The sequence below is a fragment of the Cetorhinus maximus genome, chromosome 3, assembly GCF_964194155.1.
Source record: "Cetorhinus maximus chromosome 3, sCetMax3.hap1.1, whole genome shotgun sequence".
Taxonomy (NCBI): Eukaryota; Metazoa; Chordata; class Chondrichthyes; order Lamniformes; family Cetorhinidae; genus Cetorhinus; species Cetorhinus maximus.
In genome coordinates, this window is record NC_135881.1 from 60,510,819 (window position 1) to 60,529,276 (window position 18,458).

At 43.5% G+C, this 18,458-nt stretch overlaps 1 protein-coding gene across 1 annotated transcript in view; it reads right to left on the reverse strand.

The window, feature by feature from the left end:
- The window catches only part of itga8 (integrin, alpha 8), a 277,429-nt gene that overhangs the window by 255,614 nt on the left and 3,357 nt on the right, over nucleotides 1–18,458 (reverse strand). The window contains exons 4-6 of the mRNA XM_078538452.1: nucleotides 18,055–18,178; nucleotides 16,543–16,604; nucleotides 14,267–14,312 (exon numbers count right to left, since the gene is read on the reverse strand). Of these exons, the coding sequence (XP_078394578.1) occupies nucleotides 14,267–14,312; nucleotides 16,543–16,604; nucleotides 18,055–18,178 (232 nt within the window). The remainder of the gene's footprint in view (nucleotides 1–14,266; nucleotides 14,313–16,542; nucleotides 16,605–18,054; nucleotides 18,179–18,458) is intronic.

The following is an 18,458-nucleotide window of genomic DNA, read 5'->3' on the forward strand; positions in this document are numbered from 1 at the left end:
GTCACCTTGACAAGTGATACATAACGGAAGTCATATTTGTTAAATGATTATTATGTTTTCATAAATAGATGCTGCAGTGAGAATTCTAGAGATCCATGTATCAAACTATATACTACACTGACAATTTTTAACATCTCTTTCAAGGACTTCAATGCATTCGTGAACTTTGGGAAGACAAGATTGGGGTCACTAAAATTCTCTTTCTGGTTAAATATCAATAAAAACCAAGATGTATTACGCTAAGCATAAGCATTTGAATCTCATGTGTACACTCCAAATGTTCATAGATTCCTGGTCATATTCATGAAAATACATATTATCTGAAGCTACTTTCCACTTCAGTTTCACCTCAATGGCAATTTGCTCCAGTAAATAAAATGGACCTTTCAGCATTGGGGTCAGTCCTAGATATCACACAATACATTAATAAAGAATCATAGCCAGCAACTACAGCACATCTCGACTACTTTCAATTATTTGCATGAGTTATAAAATGGATATAGCCTTTGTAACATAAACAATTTCCTCAAGGTACTCCAGCTCATTTGTCATCATTTTGGCAGAAGAACTGCAGAGAGCCCAGAGAAATAGCACAAAAACAATTTTCCTATAGTTTCTATGGCTCTTCTGTCAAATACAGAGGACAATGGAAGTACTCCTAAGGAAACTCATCCCCACTATCAATTGGAGGCCTGTATGTTTTCATTTACCATAAAAGTAAAGCCATGGTCCCACAGAATGTTCCAGCCTTCCATCAAAATGTTAACATTTTAAATGAAAAGCAATGAAGAAAAAAAACCAGCTGGTGCAATGCATGCCATATTACACATTTAGGAAAACATTAAACATAAACTAGAAATTGGTTTGCAGTCACATCTAATGCAACCAGAAGAGGAGTGTAGAAGACTGGGACAAATCATGGGTGGCAGGTTAAATGATTGGGAGTAAGGTAACCAGGCTTGAGAGGGGGGTGGTGGTGGTGGGTGGAAGGATCAGTGGAAAGGGGACAGCAGTGATTGAGAAGAAGTTGCAAGGTATGTGGAGTTGGGAAAAGTACTTCAGAGCAAAGAGCAAACAATCACTGTTCCCATTCTTGACTGACGCTCAGTGGGTCTTATTGGAAAAATGCACACATGGAAAACAGAGCAGGCAAGACCCAATTAAGCTGTCGTGCAATTTTCCTGGACACTTGACCTCACCGCCTAAACCAAGACATGAGGGTAACCATTTGATGCCATCCTAGCCTGTGAAACTGTGCACACGTTCAGGTGAAAAAAGGGGGGGAAAAATGGTGGATGGGGGACAAGAACAAATGAAAGTAAAGCAAATAGTGATTAAGCAGTAAAAAGGGATTCTCAGCTGAGTAGACCTGGCTGCCCATGGATTCTGAATTTACTGCTTTAAGGCCAAACAATGTGCCTTCCATCTTGCATCCAATTCATTCATTAAAGATTTACAAACTGATGCTATATAATCACAGCTGCTTTCAGTTTACTCAGGCTTTTATTTGGACTGTTTTCAAAAGAAGGACAAAAAATTCTGCAACTGTTTTGAAAACAAATAGATTGAATTAAACATGCTGACCTTTACCATCCTTTTTTAAATGGAAACTGTACTTGTTTTAACCAGCTTAAGTAAAATAAACTTGCGTGGAAAATATTTGCTATTTGAGGTACCGTGTGTATTTTAGAAAAGTGCATAAGAACATAAGAAATAGGAGCAGGACTAGGCCATTCGGCCCTCAAGCCTGTCCCAACATTCAATAAGATCCATGCCCCGGCAGATCCTCCTCTTTTTGCCAGCTTCTCATATTCCTCAACTCATCGATATTTCGAAAATCTATCTACCTCCTTTTTAAATACTTTCACTGATCTGGGCTCCACAACTCTCTGGGGTAGAGAATTTCAGACGTTCGCTACCCTGCGAGAGAAGAAATTTCTTTGCATCAGTTTTAAATGAGTGTCCCCTTATTCTGTAACTATGGGCAACATTTTCCCCCTGTCAGGCAAGAAGTGTGGGAGCAGGCGCGGGCAGGCAGGCCTCCGATTGGTACCGATTGGGAGCACGCCGCCATTTTACGTGGGCGGGCCAATTAAGGCCCACCCAGCGTGACATCCGCTGGGAAGCGCTATGCGCTCCCTGTGCGGGCAGTGGGGGGGGAATTCCCTCAGCCGGAAGTTCGCTCTTTCGTGCATGCACGGGAAAGAGCGCATAGATCTCCCTGAGGCAAAGTGCTGCCTCTGGGAGATTGGCTCCGATGTAAAACTTTCAATAAAGGTGATTAAAAAATTTCCCTGCCATGTCCCCTCATGTGACAGTGTCACATGAGTTGGGACATGTCCATAACTTTCATTTAAACATTTAATAAAAATTTAAATACCCCCATGAAACCTCTTCCCGCCCGTGGATGAGGTTTCATGTTTTTTTCCAAGGCCCACCTGGACTCCCAGCCTGCCCGCCAACTTTAAGGTTGGACGGGTAGGTCCATCAATCATCTTAGTGAGTTTTTTAATGGCCTTAATAGGCCGTTGACAGTTTGGCTATGCGCCCGCCAAACTGAAGATCTAAATGATGCGGGGTGACGTTAGGACGCACGCCCGAAGTATCCTCACATCATTTTACGTGTCAGCAAGCAGGCCCTGTCCCCGCTCACCAACCAGAAGATTTTTCTCTATGTCTCCTAGTTTGAGATTCCCCCACTAGTGGAAACATAATCTCAACATCTACTCTGTCAAGCGCCCTCAGAATCTTGTACGTTTCCATAAGATCACCCCTCATTCTTCTAAACTCTAGGCCTAACCTGTTTAGTCGTTCTTGATAAGTCAACCCCTTCATCCCAGGAATCAGCCTAGTGAATCTCTTTTGAACTCCCTCCAATGCCAATATATCCTTTCTTAAATACGGGGACCAAAACTATACACAGTACTCCAGGTGCAGCCTCACCAACACCCTGTACAGTTGTAACAAGACTTCCCTATTTTTAAACTCCAACCCCCTAGCAATACTGGCCAAAATTCCATTTGCCTTCTTAATTACTTGCTGCACCTGCATGCTAACTTTGTGTTTCATGCAGAAGAACATCCAGATCCCTCTGTGCTGCACTTATTTGGAGTCTCTCTCCATTTAAGTAAAATCTGCCTTTTGATTCTTCCTACCAAAGTGCATAACCTCACACTTTCCTACATTATACTCCATCTGCCAAGTTTTTACCCACTCACCCAACCTGTCTATGTCCCCTTGCAGATTCCTTATGTCCTCATCACAACATGTCCTTCTACCTATTTTTGTATTGTCAGCAAATTGGGATACATTACACTCTGCCCCCTCCTCTAAGTCATTAATATAGATAGTAAATAATTGAGGCCCTAGGACTGATCCTTGTGGCACTCCTCTGGTTACGTGTTTCCAACCTGAAAAAGACCCATCAATTCCGACTCTGTCTTCTGTGCGTTAACCAATCCTCAATCCATGATAATACATTACCCCAATACCATGAGCTCTTATCTTGTGCAATAACCCTTTATGTGGCACCTTATCAAATGCCTTCTGGAAATCCAGATACACTACATCTACCAGTTCCACTTTATCAACTCTGCTTGTTTATATCCTCAAAGACCTCTAGCAAATTTGTCAAACACGATTTCCCTTTCGCAAAACCATGTTGACTCTGTTTGATTACGTTAAGCTTTTCTAAATATCCTGCTATTTCTTCCTTAATAATGGACTCTAGCATTTTCCCAATGACAGATGTTAGGCCTAAAGTTTCCTGCTTTTTGTCTCTCTCCCTTCTTGAACAGGGGTGTCACATTAGCGGCTTTCCAACTCACTAGGACCCTCCCGGAATCCAATGAGTTCTGGAATATTTTGACATAGGGGGCATATTTACTATCTCTGCAACCACTTCCTTTAAAATCCAAGTCCAAATGAGGCAGACCAAATATGATAGGGGCATCAGTATCACCTTAGACTTTGACCGGATTTGGGATTTTCAAAGTAAAACCCTATTCAAACTTTCCAAACCAAACTTCCACTACTACGTTCGCACTATTACATTACTAACTTAGCATTATGCTATGGGAGATGCCACCATGTCATTTTCCAATACAAAAGCAAATTACTGCAGATGCTACAAATCTGAAATAGAAAACAGAAAATTGTGGAAATCAGCAGATCAAGCAGGATTTGTGGAGTGTGAAACAGAGTTAATGGGCCCGATTTTAACAGCAGCATCAGGAACCTGACATTGAAACCATTTTTGTGTCCTGATCTTGTTCAGTGTCGTTGCATGATGTCCGTCCGAGCTTTGCGGTATGCGACCAAACAGTGGCTCACCTCTGCAATCGCTGCCCAATTAGTGACAGCCGGCATTCTCAGGAGGCAGTAGCTAGAAGTGGAGCCTGCTACGTAAAGGGCTCCCGTCAACCAACAATGAGGCAGACTGCAACACTACAGAGTGTGCAAGAGTAGAGGTCATCAATATGGCAGGCATGTTGTGGAAGAGCTGCCCTATGGATCAGCGACGCCTCCCCTGGAGGACCTGATAGAGGTGGTGAGAGCCTACAGGAATGGTTTATTTCTGAGAGCAGCAGGAGGAGGCTTCCAAGCCAGACTAAGCAGACATGGCTAGAGGTTGTTTGCGAGACCAGCAGCTGCAGTGTCGTGAGCAGGACGTGATCCAGTACAGGAGGCGGTTCGACGACCTTCTGACGCAACACCCAGCTGGCAGACATGTATGAATCCAATTCTGAGCAGAAGGGTCTCAAGGCAGGCACAGACTGAGAAAACCTACCATGCTGACTCCTCAGCCAAGGGAAGCGGTCACAGCAATGATGTTTTTGGAGCATGCAGGGTTAAACCTATGGACAATAAATTGCTAGGATAAATACAAGTGATGTTCTAATGGAAAGTATCACAGTCTTAACATGCTTCTGCACCTGGCAGGAAAATGAGCACACAGCACCCATGAGAGGAGTCGTTCCAGGGGCAGGAGTGGAATCCAGTGGTATTGACAGTGATGGAGGAGGAGATTTGGCATTGGCAGAGTGGCCACAGGACAGGCAGCCACCGAAGCAGGAATGGGTATGCAGTGTGAAAGCTTCTTGTCCTGTCCATGCAAGCACCTTGGAACAGCTTCCTCATTTGTGCAGTCGTTTCCAGTAGATCACATATGATGGTCAGCCAGAAGTCTGATGAAGCAGATATTGAGAGATGGGATGTTAGAGTAACTGATGTGTTCCCTCTTCCACTGGGCTGGAGGAACAGCAGCAAGCGACGTTGGAGGCTGAGCTGACTTCAGAGGGAAAGATACCCTCTGAAGATCCACCTTCACAGGAGTCAAACGTACCCACCACCAGCACAGATATACGCACCTTAGATTCTAAATGCATCTAGGGCCCTTCGAGCTGCATGTATCTGTGCTGGTAGAATGAGTAGCACAAGGTGAGCATCACGCCACATGTGATCAGGAACAAGGGATGGAGGCTGCAGCAGCAATGGGCAGTCCCTATTGGAGAATGGAGGGTAGCTCCAGCCATGCTCACCCAGCTGAAGATGTTGTGCCTCGAAGGCCATATACAAAACAAGTGCTTGTGGAGCAGCAAATGCCTGAGGCCCATGTGTCTCAGAAAATAACACCTTTATTTTAAAAGACCTCTCAAGTTCCTGCGTAATCACCCTAATTGGCTGTCGGTCGTTACCAGACGGGTAGCCTTCATCTCCGACAAGCTGCTACCAGAAAAACTGCGCAGAGGAGGCATCATGTCAGAGAACCAGCATAACATCTTCCTGTGTGCAATTGCCAACATAAAATCATAAGAAATAGGAGCAGGAATAACCCATTTGGCCCACTGAGCCTGCTCTGCCAGACAATAAAATAATGGCTGATCTGATTGTGGCTTCAACTCCATTTTCCTGCCTGCCCTCTTGACTCCCTTGTAGATCACAAATCTGTCTAACTCAGCCCTGAATATATTCAATGACCCAGCCTCCACTGCACTTTGTGGAAGAGAATTCCAAAGTCTAATGACTCAGAAAACAAAATTCACCCTCATTTTAAATGGGAAACATGTAGACATGTGTCAGAATTCCCTGGGACAGTGCAGACCCCTGAGCAGAGAATGGAGAAATCCATTCATGTCATGAGCATCACAATGTCTCAGGTATATGAGCACTTGAACATCTGGCCTCCACATCTGCTTTTGCCACAGGGGAAGCACCTCATAAAAACTCTCATCTGAGGACAGTGAAGCGGTGGTTCCATCACTTTGGCATTCACTTGGGTAAAATTCGTGTTGCTTTTGTTGACTGCATGTACGTTTTTGGAATTAAATGGGAAGTCTTTGGAACCTTATTACTGGGACATAGCAACAACAGCATAAGGCGCTGCCTGTTTGAAAAGAGTGCCCAAAGCCAGTGTGTGGCTGGTGGAGGCATGTTGTTTGATGACAACCGGATGTCTGTGTTGCAGGACAAAATTGATGAGAGACATGTCGCATGGGAAGAATACACTGCAGGATCTGCCGGTCTCAGGAGATGTTTGCTTGGATCAGGGTGTCATGGACTTCCCTGCCATCCCAAGGGAATCCTGCCATAGAGGCAAACTCCATGGCCCTGTGCCTGACTAATCGATTTTGTGGTGACTGTGATGAAGTCTGATGCCCTCCCACACAGGGCATCTGCAACCTTAGTGATGCTGCTGCAGCTGCCTGCGATAGCCCACACAGGTCCACCTGAAACACTCTGAAAGGAGCTAGACGTTAAAGTTTTCAAGGTGAATGTCACCTTGACAGCACTCCTTGTGCCCCAAGGTCCTCCTCTAGGATAAGCCACCACTGGCCTTGATAGGCACAGTTGTTGGTGGCATTACTGCTGAGATATGTTAAGGGAGCTAATCCTTTGTTGGTAGACCCTATGCTGCAGTAATGCCATCTTGCTCTTGACCAGCACCTTGCATCCCTGTGCACCAAGGAAATGCCTTTGCCACTGCAGTCTTTGCCTAATCCCCTTGCTCCAGCCCATCTGAGTAAGTGGCCCCATGTCCAGAGACAGTATCAGTCACTAGGACCTCAGCTGCCAAATTTCTATGCCACCTTACAGTGAGACAGAATGAGCCCTAATCCAAGACCTACCCTTTTATTCAACACTCCCAATTCGAGAGCTCTGCTATACAATGACAGTGGACTCCTGGGTCCCTGATTTCCCCCCCTTTTTTATTTAAAAAAGGGGATTTAATGTTTGCCACTTTAGTCAGGGCTTCCCATTGTGCAGATGCTTTTTCTGCCTGGACAAGGGGCGGACACAGCCTGAGGCCCATGTGTCTCAGAAAATAACACCTTTATTTTAAAAGACCTCTCAAGTTCCTGCGTAATCACCCTAATTGGCTGTCGGTCGTTACCAGACGGGTAGCCTTCATCTCCGACAAGCTGCTACCAGAAAAACTGCGCAGAGGAGGCATCGTGTCAGAGAACCAGCATAACATCTTCCTGTGTGCAATTGCCAACATAAAATCATAAGAAATAGGAGCAGGAATAACCCATTTGGCCCACCGAGCCTGCTCTGCCAGACAATAAAATAATGGCTGATCTGATTATGGCTTCAACTCCATTTTCCTGCCTGCCCTCTTGACTCCCTTGTAGATCACAAATCTGTCTAACTCAGCCCTGAATATATTCAATGACCCAGCCTCCACTGCACTTTGTGGAAGAGAATTCCAAAGTCTAATGACTCAGAAAACAAAATTCACCCTCATTTTAAATGGGAGACATCTTATTCTGAAAATATGCCCTCTAGATTCTAGATTCCACCTCAAGGGGAAACACCCTCAGCGTCTACCCTGTCAGGCCTCCATACCCACCCCCGGGCCCACCTCCTCGGCAGAACTCTGTCCAATGTCTCAGGTTGATGACCTTTTGTCAGAACTGGATAAAAGTTAGTAATGGAACAGGTTTTAAGCAAGTACAGAGGCAGGGAAATGGGGGAGGGGATAAGAACAAAACAGAAGGTCTGTGATAGAGACTAAATGACAAAATGAGCGATAGTGCAAGGCAAAAGGAGATGAGAATGGGAACATAAGGAAACAAAAGGTGTGTCTGAAAGAAATAATAAATGGGGACAGCACAATCATCACCAACAGCTGTCATCCAAGAAAAATGGAAGCAGAGGTTATGATCTGAAATCAACATCAAGTCTGAAAGCCTTTAAAGTGACTAATGAGAGATGAAGATGAGCTTACACTGAGTTCCATTGGAACAGTGTAGGACAGAGTGGCTAGAGAGAGAGAGTGGAGCTAATAATTAAAATGACAGACAACCAGAAGCTCAATGACATGCTTGTGAACTGAACAGAGGTGTTCCACAAAACTGTAATTCAATCCACGTTTGGCCTCGCCAATGTACAGGGGACTACATTAGTAGCAGCAAATCCAGTTTACTAAATTGAAAGTACTGTAACTGTAATTTCTTGTTTCACCTGGAAGGAGTGTTTGCGACCCTGGATGGTGGAAAGGAAGCAGGTAAAAGTGGAGGTGTTGTATCTTCTGTGCTTGCATGGAAAAGGAACTGTCAGAAGGGGAAGGGGTGTAGGAGGTAATTGAGACGTGGACCAGTGTGTCAGAGGAAAGGGTCCCTTTGGAATGCTGAAAGGGTTAGGGAAGGGAAGATGCGTTTGGTGGTGGCATCACGCTGGAGGTGACAGAATGATGCATTAAGTGTGAAGGCAAGTGAGGTGGAAGGTGCAAATAAGGTGATCACTATCACGGTCCTGGGAGTGAGGGGAAGGGGTGAGCGGGCCCTGTTAAACAGTGTGGGGAGAATCTTCAGGCAGAATATTACGCTCGGTGTGCGGGAGCACGCCTGACATGCCTGAGCGTAAAATGACATGCGATAATTTTGGGCAAGCGTCCCGATGTCATCACAGTCTCGCGATATTTCGCTTGGCAGGGGCATGCTGGAGTTGGCTGTACGCCCACCGACAATTAAAAGGCCTATTAAGGCCATTAAGAAGCTAATTAAATTCAAATTTACACTGTCCGTCCAACCTAACAGTTGGCGGGCAGGCAAAAAGGCCAAGTGGCCTTTACATTTTTTAGGAAACCTCATCCACGGGTGGGATGAGGTTTCCTAAATCAAATAAACATCAAATAAATATTTCATTTTTAAATCAAAAGCATGTCCCAGCTCATGTGACAGAGTCACATGAGTGGATATGTTTTATGACAATTTTATTTCCTTTATTACTTTTTTTATACAGCGCTTCATCTCCCTGAGGCAGTTCCATGCCCTGGAGATTAAAGCGCTCTTTCTCACGCATGTGCCAAGATTGCGCTTGGTCCGCTCACCCTCCTCCCCCCGCCTGCACAGGCAGCGCTTAGCCAAATTTCTATGCCAAAGGCAAAACTCCTGCCCGAATGTGGGAAAAAGGGAGACGTGTCAGAAACGCTAGTATGGAAGATTGCATCATCTGAGCAGATGCAACAGAGACAGATAAACTGGAAGAATGGAATTAAGTCCTTACAGGATGTGGGTGTGAGTAAGTATAGCAAAGGTAGCTGTGGGAAGTCATGGGATGGGGTTGTGGCAGTGTCATTGGGGTTGTCAGAAACCCCACCAAGCCTGCTACCTTCTTTAATGGAATGAAAACTACACATTTCACACTTTGACATATGGCTACATTGCTTTTAGACAGACTGTCATCCAGATAAACAGAACTTAAACTAAATTTTAAGCTTAGCTATAAATTTAGCATTTCAAATTAAAACAAATATTTATCTACTTTCATGTAGATAATCAAAAACAAGATTAGGCAGAAAATGGATACAGAAGAGTAATCTAATCGTTAAGACTTGTCACAGCGCTGAGAGGAAAATTTAGTAATTTATAACAATCATCCGAATCCCAAGATTATATCCTTGTGATAATCTCCTGGGATCTGTATTATTTAAATATACGTCCTTAATTTATATTGTCCACTCATTTCACTTGAGGTCATCTTTTGTGCTGACAGTGGTTATCAGTGCAAATGTAAATTGCCTCTAGTGTCTCAGAATTCAGAATGTTCATGGTAAAGAACTGATGAATATATTATTCCTAAAGCTTCAGTGAAGTCCTATAATGAGTAAACTTTATTTTAGGTAACAAACAACCAGATTGCAGGTCCAGAAATTAGTGACATCTCAGATCTTAGGCCAATCTCATCCCAGAGCCCGTTGGCCGAATTTTCAATTCTTGGTTGGCAACCCGGCCGCAAATTCAGTTCCAGAACTGGACCCCATGATGAGTCCAATCACTGACACAATGTAATTTTCAAATGGAGGTGACCTAATTGGCCAAGGGGTGGGTTTAGTGCCAATTGGAGGTGGTCTTGAGGTGGGACACAGTCACCCTTTGAAAAGGCGAGCGGCAGCCATAACTGTGCCTGTTGCTCACTATGGAAATAGCTGTCCAGGGAAATGAATGGGATCAGGCCAGTGCTGTCAAGGGCAGGCGGGCACAAACAGCCCCAGATTTTATGATGCCTCTCTGGAGCTGCTCACTATGGCTGAGAGGTGGCAGATTTTCTTCCCGACACCTGACCAGTAAAAAACTCCTAACAGACCAAAAGGCTGTGGAGGTGGTGAGCAGTCATGGAATTACCAGAAGGACATGGAACTAGGGCCATAAGCGCTTCAGTGACTTCGTAAGCTCTGGGAAGGTGAGTGGCAAGCAGCACCCTGGTAACAGGCCTCTTAACTCACCAGACTGAATGTCCATAGTGCTCCCCAACATTGTCTCAGCGAATGCACAGTTGCTTCATTGAGATATCAGCCACCCTCAAATGTAGTGAGAGAGTGAGCAGGCAACGTCACTGAGGAGTGCAACAGCTCATGTCAATGTCATGCTGTGAGAGGTGAGGGAGGTAACCAAACTGATGCAGCATTCTTCCCTCATCCTGCAGGACTTGCATGCTTGGAGATGGTGCTGACAGGAGGCCGAGTGCCAGACCCCGATCAATCCAAGGCCATGGAGGAACCAGTGGTGGCAAAGGTCAACGTCCTCTGTGCCTGCACCGGCCCCTCTGTCAAAATGGATGTATACCCCACCCTCTGGATAGCAGGGTATCTGAGAGCTGCCTGAAAGCGTGATGAGCTGCTGGCTGTGGAATGCCATCCAGGTCCACAGCTGATCCCTGGAACAATCTGGGTGCATAAAATTTATGGAGATGATAACTTCACAGCTCCAGGTAGGGGACTGTCAAGGGGAATGAGAGACATCAGGTCACTATGCATTATAGCACAAAGCTCCAAGACCTTCTGTCTGTATAGGCACTGTCCCTCTCATCTGCAAGCAGCCACCTCTTGGATGGTCCAAGCGATGTCTTTGGTAGCGCATTCTTCTCCTTGCAGCCCCTCTATGCTCCTCTAGCCTGCTCCTGACCAGAAGGATGCCTCTGCTGAGGCTCCTTCTCACTGCTCTGCCTAATGTCAAATTAACCCATTCCCATCTCCAGTCACTAAGCTGCCAGTGGTTTGTACAGCTGGGCTTCCTCTGCCAACCTCTGCTGCCCCAGTGAAGTCAGCAGCCTGACACACCTCTCAGGACTCTCTCTAGCAAGAAATACAAGCTTCTGAGGACCGGCCATGACAACTCTGCCACTGGTTGAGCAGCTGAGTGTGATGTCCATCTTTTGAGTTTACTAGTGCCTCCATTAGCCCTGATGACTCCCCACAGTATGCACACTAGGTTCATGCTGACATGTCCCAGAAACTGTGGCCAGGATTTTCCCCTCGGAACCCCCGACGTCATCCCGATCCCTTTAAATATTCACGAAGGCGGGCGGACAGCGAAATCAGCTGTCCGCCCGCCGACCTGTCAATGGCCAATTAGGCCATTGACAGGTTAATTAACCTTATTAAACACCCTGCCCAGCCAACCTTAAGGCTGGTGGGCAGGTCAGGAGCCCCAGCGGGCTCCACATTATTAATGAAACTTCATCCACTGGCGGGATGAAGTTTCATGTCCATTTTTAAAAAATTTAATAAATTTTATGTGTTTATTATTAACATATCCCATCTCGTGTGACATTGTCACATGAGGGGGACATGTTAATAATTTTAATATTTATCTATTTTTAGAGTTTACTTAACCTCTCACGAATCTCCCTGAGACAGGACTTTGCCTCAGGGAGCAGTGCGCTCTTTCGCGCGCATGTGCGAAAGAGCGCACTTTGACAGATGGGGTTTCCCTCCCCACACCCCGCACAGGAATCGCATAGCACTTCCTGTTGGGCAGGCCACTGGGCGGGCCTTAATTGGCCCGCCCACTCAAAATGGCGGCAGGCCCTGTTTCAGCAGCAGGGTTCAGCTGCCCGCCCGCCGCCAAGCCGGTGGGGTCCGCCCGCCCATCGAGGTAAGAATTCTGCCCACGTGTGTTCCTCATGCCTGTTGTTTGAAAATCCCAAACTCGCCCAGTGAGGCCTTTAAATTGGCTCCACAAGTAGCTTAACAGCCACTTAGTTGATGTTGTGAGGCTGAATTTTCTGGTCCGCATGCGGGAGCGGGCCTGACATGTAAAATGACACGTGATGACATCGGGTGTGCATCACGATGTCACCGCGCGCCATCGCGATATTTCATTTGGCAGACACGTGGAGTCGGCAGTGTGCCCGCCAAAATGTTAGCAGCTTAAGGCCATTAAGAAATTAATTAAACTAGTTAAGAATGCTTCCCGTCCATCCTCAAGGTTGGCGGGCAGTCGAAAAGTCCAAGCGGCCTTCGCATTTTTCAGGAAACCTCATCCACAGGTGGAATGAGGCTTCCTGAAGCTTTTATAAAATAAATAAATAAAATTTCCCACCTTTACAAACGTGTCCCAACTCATGTGACACAGACACATGATGGCACATGTAAAAATTTATTTAAACATTATTTACTAAACTGTCTTATTATCCATTCAATATCCCCAAGGCAGCTCCGTGCCTCAGGGAGATTGTTGTGCTCTTTCGCGTGCACGCCAGAAAGAGCACTGGCCCTGAATCTCCCTCCTCCCCCTGCCCGCACAGGTAATACCGAGTGCTACCGGCTGTGAATTATGCTGGGTGGGCCTTATTTGGCCCGCCCACGTAAAATGATGGCGCACAGCTTATTGTAGGCACTGATCAGCTCCACGCCCGCCCCCCCGGCCACCTGCCATAGGAAAATTCCTGGCCGTGTTGTATTCCAGACATTCTCCTCTCCTGCAGTCGCATTCATAATTGTATCACTCCAGAAGTGGCTGGATCCAGGAACAGGATTTTCAAATCGCACCAAAACCCACTCACACCCCCACTGGCAATTGAAAATTCAGCCCTATGTCCCATCTACCAATCACATCCCAGAGTCATGCAACCAGGGACTAGTCAGAACAATCTATACGGTGTCATTTCTGATCTAATCACATTCTATTGAAAAACAAATTCTGGCAGGCAGCCACCATGACATGTGCTTACCAATTCCACTAATATGACTAAAAACACAATTCATGATAGAACACAAAAAATTCACTAAAAATACATAAATTGCCCATACCATCTATCAATCGCTCCAACAATTCCATTTCCCTACACTTAAGGCCAACATACCCATGTGAACTTTATTGGCAACCTCAACCCCAAATGTTGCCCCACACATTTGCAGACACACTAGACTCACCCAGATCCCTGTACTCTGAAATCTAGCTCAGTTGAGTTCTGATTTGAGGAAAACATGTGCAACAGGCACAGCACACATTGGGGCCACCTCGAATGCTCCTACATTTCACAGTGCCCCACACCATTTTATTTATGAGCTACCAGTAACTTCCTTCAACTTCTCTGCATGTCTGACATAACTTCTGGTAAGCCCCAGCTACATTGTTGTTAGTTAGAGTCTACATTATTGGAACTGTGAGTGATTAAGACTATATCAATGGTACAGATAAAAAAATTACTCTAAGCAGAATTGTTTAGATTATTGGATGCGTCTACCTTTTAATGTCACTCGTCATTTCACACATTTGCAGGATGAAGCTAAGCATTTTGCCCCATACTGGTCATTGATTTATGAACAAAAAAAAGAGACCAATACTAAGCAGTCACATCAATAAATAATAAAGTCAAAATCACATTACACCCTCTAAGTACCTTGAAATCTGGATGATTGGCAGCCATGCTAAACTACTGACCGCCTTGTGGTTCTGCAATTACACTGTCATATGTACAATTGTGCTTGTTCTTTCCCCATTTGGAAGGAAATCTATGAAAGATATCACTCATTTACCTTGCCAGTAAAAGCTGCCGGGTCCTCCAAGCACCAGGTTCCCATTCTAGATAAATCAGATTATTTGTAAATTCAATTTTGTTTTAAAACATGAAATGTTGTAATCAATATAATGCTACTCTCTACATGTTGGCAACTTAAAAAACAAGACAGATACCTTATCAAGAAAGCATAAATACATTAAACAATTATTACTATACTAAGAATATTAACTGAAGAATAGCAGAAAAGTGATTATGATCCTGTCCGTAAAGTTTATTGTGTTTGACATGCTATCATAATACAGAAGGTTAAATACGTTCCAAGGGACATGCACAGTAACATAATCTTTTACACAATATCAGAAAAAAACTCCAGATGTCTGAATGAGGCCAATTTTTATACCCTGTGTCATAATAGTATCATGCTTTTTTCTGTTTACATTGGCAGACATTGCTCTAAAAGATATGAGGAACACTGGACTTATAGAATGCTAAAGAGCTGCAAATCAATTGAATCTAAGACACAGGAGTATCAAAGCTACTAAATGTTTGTTTCTAACAGCTGCCTGGACATGCTCTAATCTTCAAGGTTTCGTGTTCAGTTGTTTCATGGATATTGAAAATCTGCAGTATATGATTTCATTTTCAATCTACTCATTTTACTTAGTTCAGGCAGGTGCATACCCACAAATTTCACACTCTCTCATTAACCTTCTTTTTTACCCTTCATTTAAGGTGTTCCTTTCCAACCAAAATAACATACTTGCTTTCTATACACACCACTACCTTAGAACTACTGTACTTAAAATTAGTTTAAAAATCACTTGCACTTACATACTTTTCCCTCAATGAAAATTTGGCATAGACTGTCCTGAAGAACTGCATAGTATCATTTCATACTGCCATTCTGCTTTTTTTTAAATGACTAAAATAATGGTTTACATTCTTCTCAATAAGTGGATTTGGGTACAAGATGATCTGTTAATGCAGCAAACTGCATGCCAAAGCCATCCGAGTTAAGCATAACGAGTTTGATCAAATATCTACTTCATCACCAGTCAATTCACTCTGTAGAGAAATCTTACTAACCAGATGCTGGCCAAAAGGATATTTGTTTCCAACATTACAATAAATGCTGCACTACTTTGACAATAGTAAAACATCATAAAACTTTGGTAATCTGTTTTTTTATATTATGAATTCACTCTAACAATATATACGGGACTTTGTTACATTGTTTTAGCGTTTCTTCTTTGTAGTTAAGCCTCAACAGCAAGTATGGCAAGTATTGTTTCACATCCAAGCATTGTTATTGTTTTACCATTGGAAATGCCTGAAGAATTATATCACCATGGGCAGGATCTTCCCCCCGTCGGGGGGATTGTGCAGGAGTGGGTGCGAGCAGGCGGGTTCCTGATCGGCGCCCCCGATTGGGGGTGCGCCACCATTTTACGTGGGCGGGCTAATTAAGGCCCGTCCAGCGTGACGTCCGCCAGGAAGCGCTGTGAGCTCCCTGTGCGGGTGGGGGGAGCGGGATTCCAAGCCAGGAGTGCACTCTTTCTGTGAAAAAGTGCACAGATCTCCCGGAGGCAAAGTGCTGCCTCAGCAAGATCGGCTCAGGTTTGAAACATTGAATAAAGATCAGAAAAAAATTACTGATATGTCCCCTCATGTGCCACTGTCACATGAGCTGGGACATGTCAATTTCTTTTATTTAGACATTTCAGACAAAGTTTAATACCCTCATGAAACCTCATCCCACCCGTGGATGAGGCTTCATGTTTTTTCTGAAGCCCGCCAGGGCTCCCGGCCTGCCCGCCAACCTTAAGGTTGGACGGGCAGGTCCATTGATTACCTCAATTACTTTATTAATGGCCTTAAGTGGCCATTGATAGGTCGGTGGATGCGCAGCCGACCTGAAAATGTAAATGACGCGGGTGACATCCGGACGCCCGCCCGACGTCACCCCGCGTCACTTTATGCGTCGGCGAGCGGGCCCCACTCCCCAATCGGAAGATGCAGCCCCATGAAAATTCAGCAAAGATTACTTGGGTTACTTTCAACTCACCTTTGAATTTTTACCTATTGTCCAAAAAAAACACCAGCCATTGAGGATTTAAATGGCATCATCCTTTTCTTAGCGCAAGCACTTATATATATCTTGCCCAGGACTGAACTTTTCCTGATTTATGTGCTGTGTATCTTTCCTTTAACTTACATAAACATATATCCTAAATTATATACTGTGTGTAAATTCTCTACAGTAAATAAAATAAAATGCAATGACAAGCTTACCTGGGTAAAATCAAGGCTAAATCCTGCTTGACAAAAACCTTGACCTTCAGGGTCTGACTGATCTGGAATAGGTATAAAATTTATGTTGCTTTCATAAATTGCAAATGATTTTGTTAGCTTTTGCCCAAATAATATGTCATTAACAGCTTTCAAACAAGTTAAAGGATACAGGTGCACCAGTATGCAGTCCTATTTTTATTTCTGTTTGATGCAAATGTTATGCTATCGACTTCAGGTAGAACAATCTGGTCCATGGCAGTGTCATCCAACAAGTTCCCTTTGCCTTCAGATTTCATTCCTCTACTGCAGAGATTTCCATTCACTACAATCCTGGCTGAAAAATGTCTAACTTGTCTGATGAGATTAGTCAAAGTTAGAATTCAACGTCTTGGTCACCATTGCTTGTGATTTGAACATTTCATCACATACTATCATTCTAATTTCATTGAAGTGTTACTCTTAATACCCAAATGCTACACTGCAGAAAATTATCCCTGATATTCATGTAAGTATAAGTTTACATAGTCGTGACCCCTTCTGGAAAGTACCTATAAGCAGACATCTGACCATGACAGCTTTGGAGCAGCTTTGGTTCTTTTAATAGCCAGATTTATGGTTAGTATATTGTTTATGATGTTTGTTTCTAGCTTCAATTAGAATATCAAGGATTTGGATCCTAGCTTTGACTAACTCGTTTAGCTTCATAAGGCAAGTCATGGAATTTTTCAGCCAGGGTCCTAATGAATGGAGATCTATGCAGTTGAGGAGTGTTTAAATTGAAGAGAAAAGAAAACATAGAGACCTGTTGGATTACATTGAGAATGCCATGGCCTGCTTTATTCCATCTTCTTAAATGATGTAGATTGTATGGCACTTAACACCACCATGTTGGTTGCTGGAGTAAATGTTTCACCATATCTGGCTTACTATCTCATGCAACACAAATTCCTATGGAACAGCTTTTATTGAATCTTGCTTATTTAGAATAACTTCTCTAAAATGTTTGCAATGTGCATAATAATGAATGCAACTGCACTCCCATCACCAAATATATTAAAATATTCTATATATTTACCAGCTCTAAACAGTTTAAAATGTTAGCAATGATACTTTAACACAATGGAACATGTCTTTTTTCTGGTTTTATTATTTATATGTGCCAACTGGAGTTTTGAAGATATTTTAGTCCCCTACTTTATATCATAAGAATAAAATTCCATACAATTGTATGAAATTTTTTTTTAAAGAATACTGCACATTGCAGCATTTCTAAAATATTTTCCAAGCCCTGAAACATATCTGAAGAATTTATGATTGCACATTTTTACCAAATGGTCATATTTTACAAATTAGAATATATTATCCAACTTTAGATATGGGCCACCCAAAGTTTTCAGTAGATAAAACATGGAAAATAGACACAATACAATAACAGAAATGAGTAAAGAAAAAGCAAATATTTTAAATTACATAAGTTAGAAATGTTCACTCGGTGTTAGTTACTCAACCTACCAGAACGACATGGAGAATATTCTGCGTAGATACTGAAATTCTGTACCGCCACATAACACGTGCCAACTGGGTCTTTGTCTTGAGTCAGTTTAAGGGTTCGCCAATTGTACAGAGGGGCACAAGCCTATTGATCAAAAATGTATCACTTAAACCAAAATATGCAACAATTTCCTTTTCTGACAATACACCTGCAATTTATTTTGCCAGAATGGCACACTTATCCAGTGTTAGTTATATGATAACTGAGCTGGAATTTTTATTACTTCTTCATCAAGTTATTTTCAAGTATTATACATAACTTAAATTCTGACCCAGTTAAAAGGTTAATGTTTGCAATTTGTTTTATATATTTATGGATATAAAAAGACCTGATTACTTAAATATAATCCCACTTCAGATGCAAT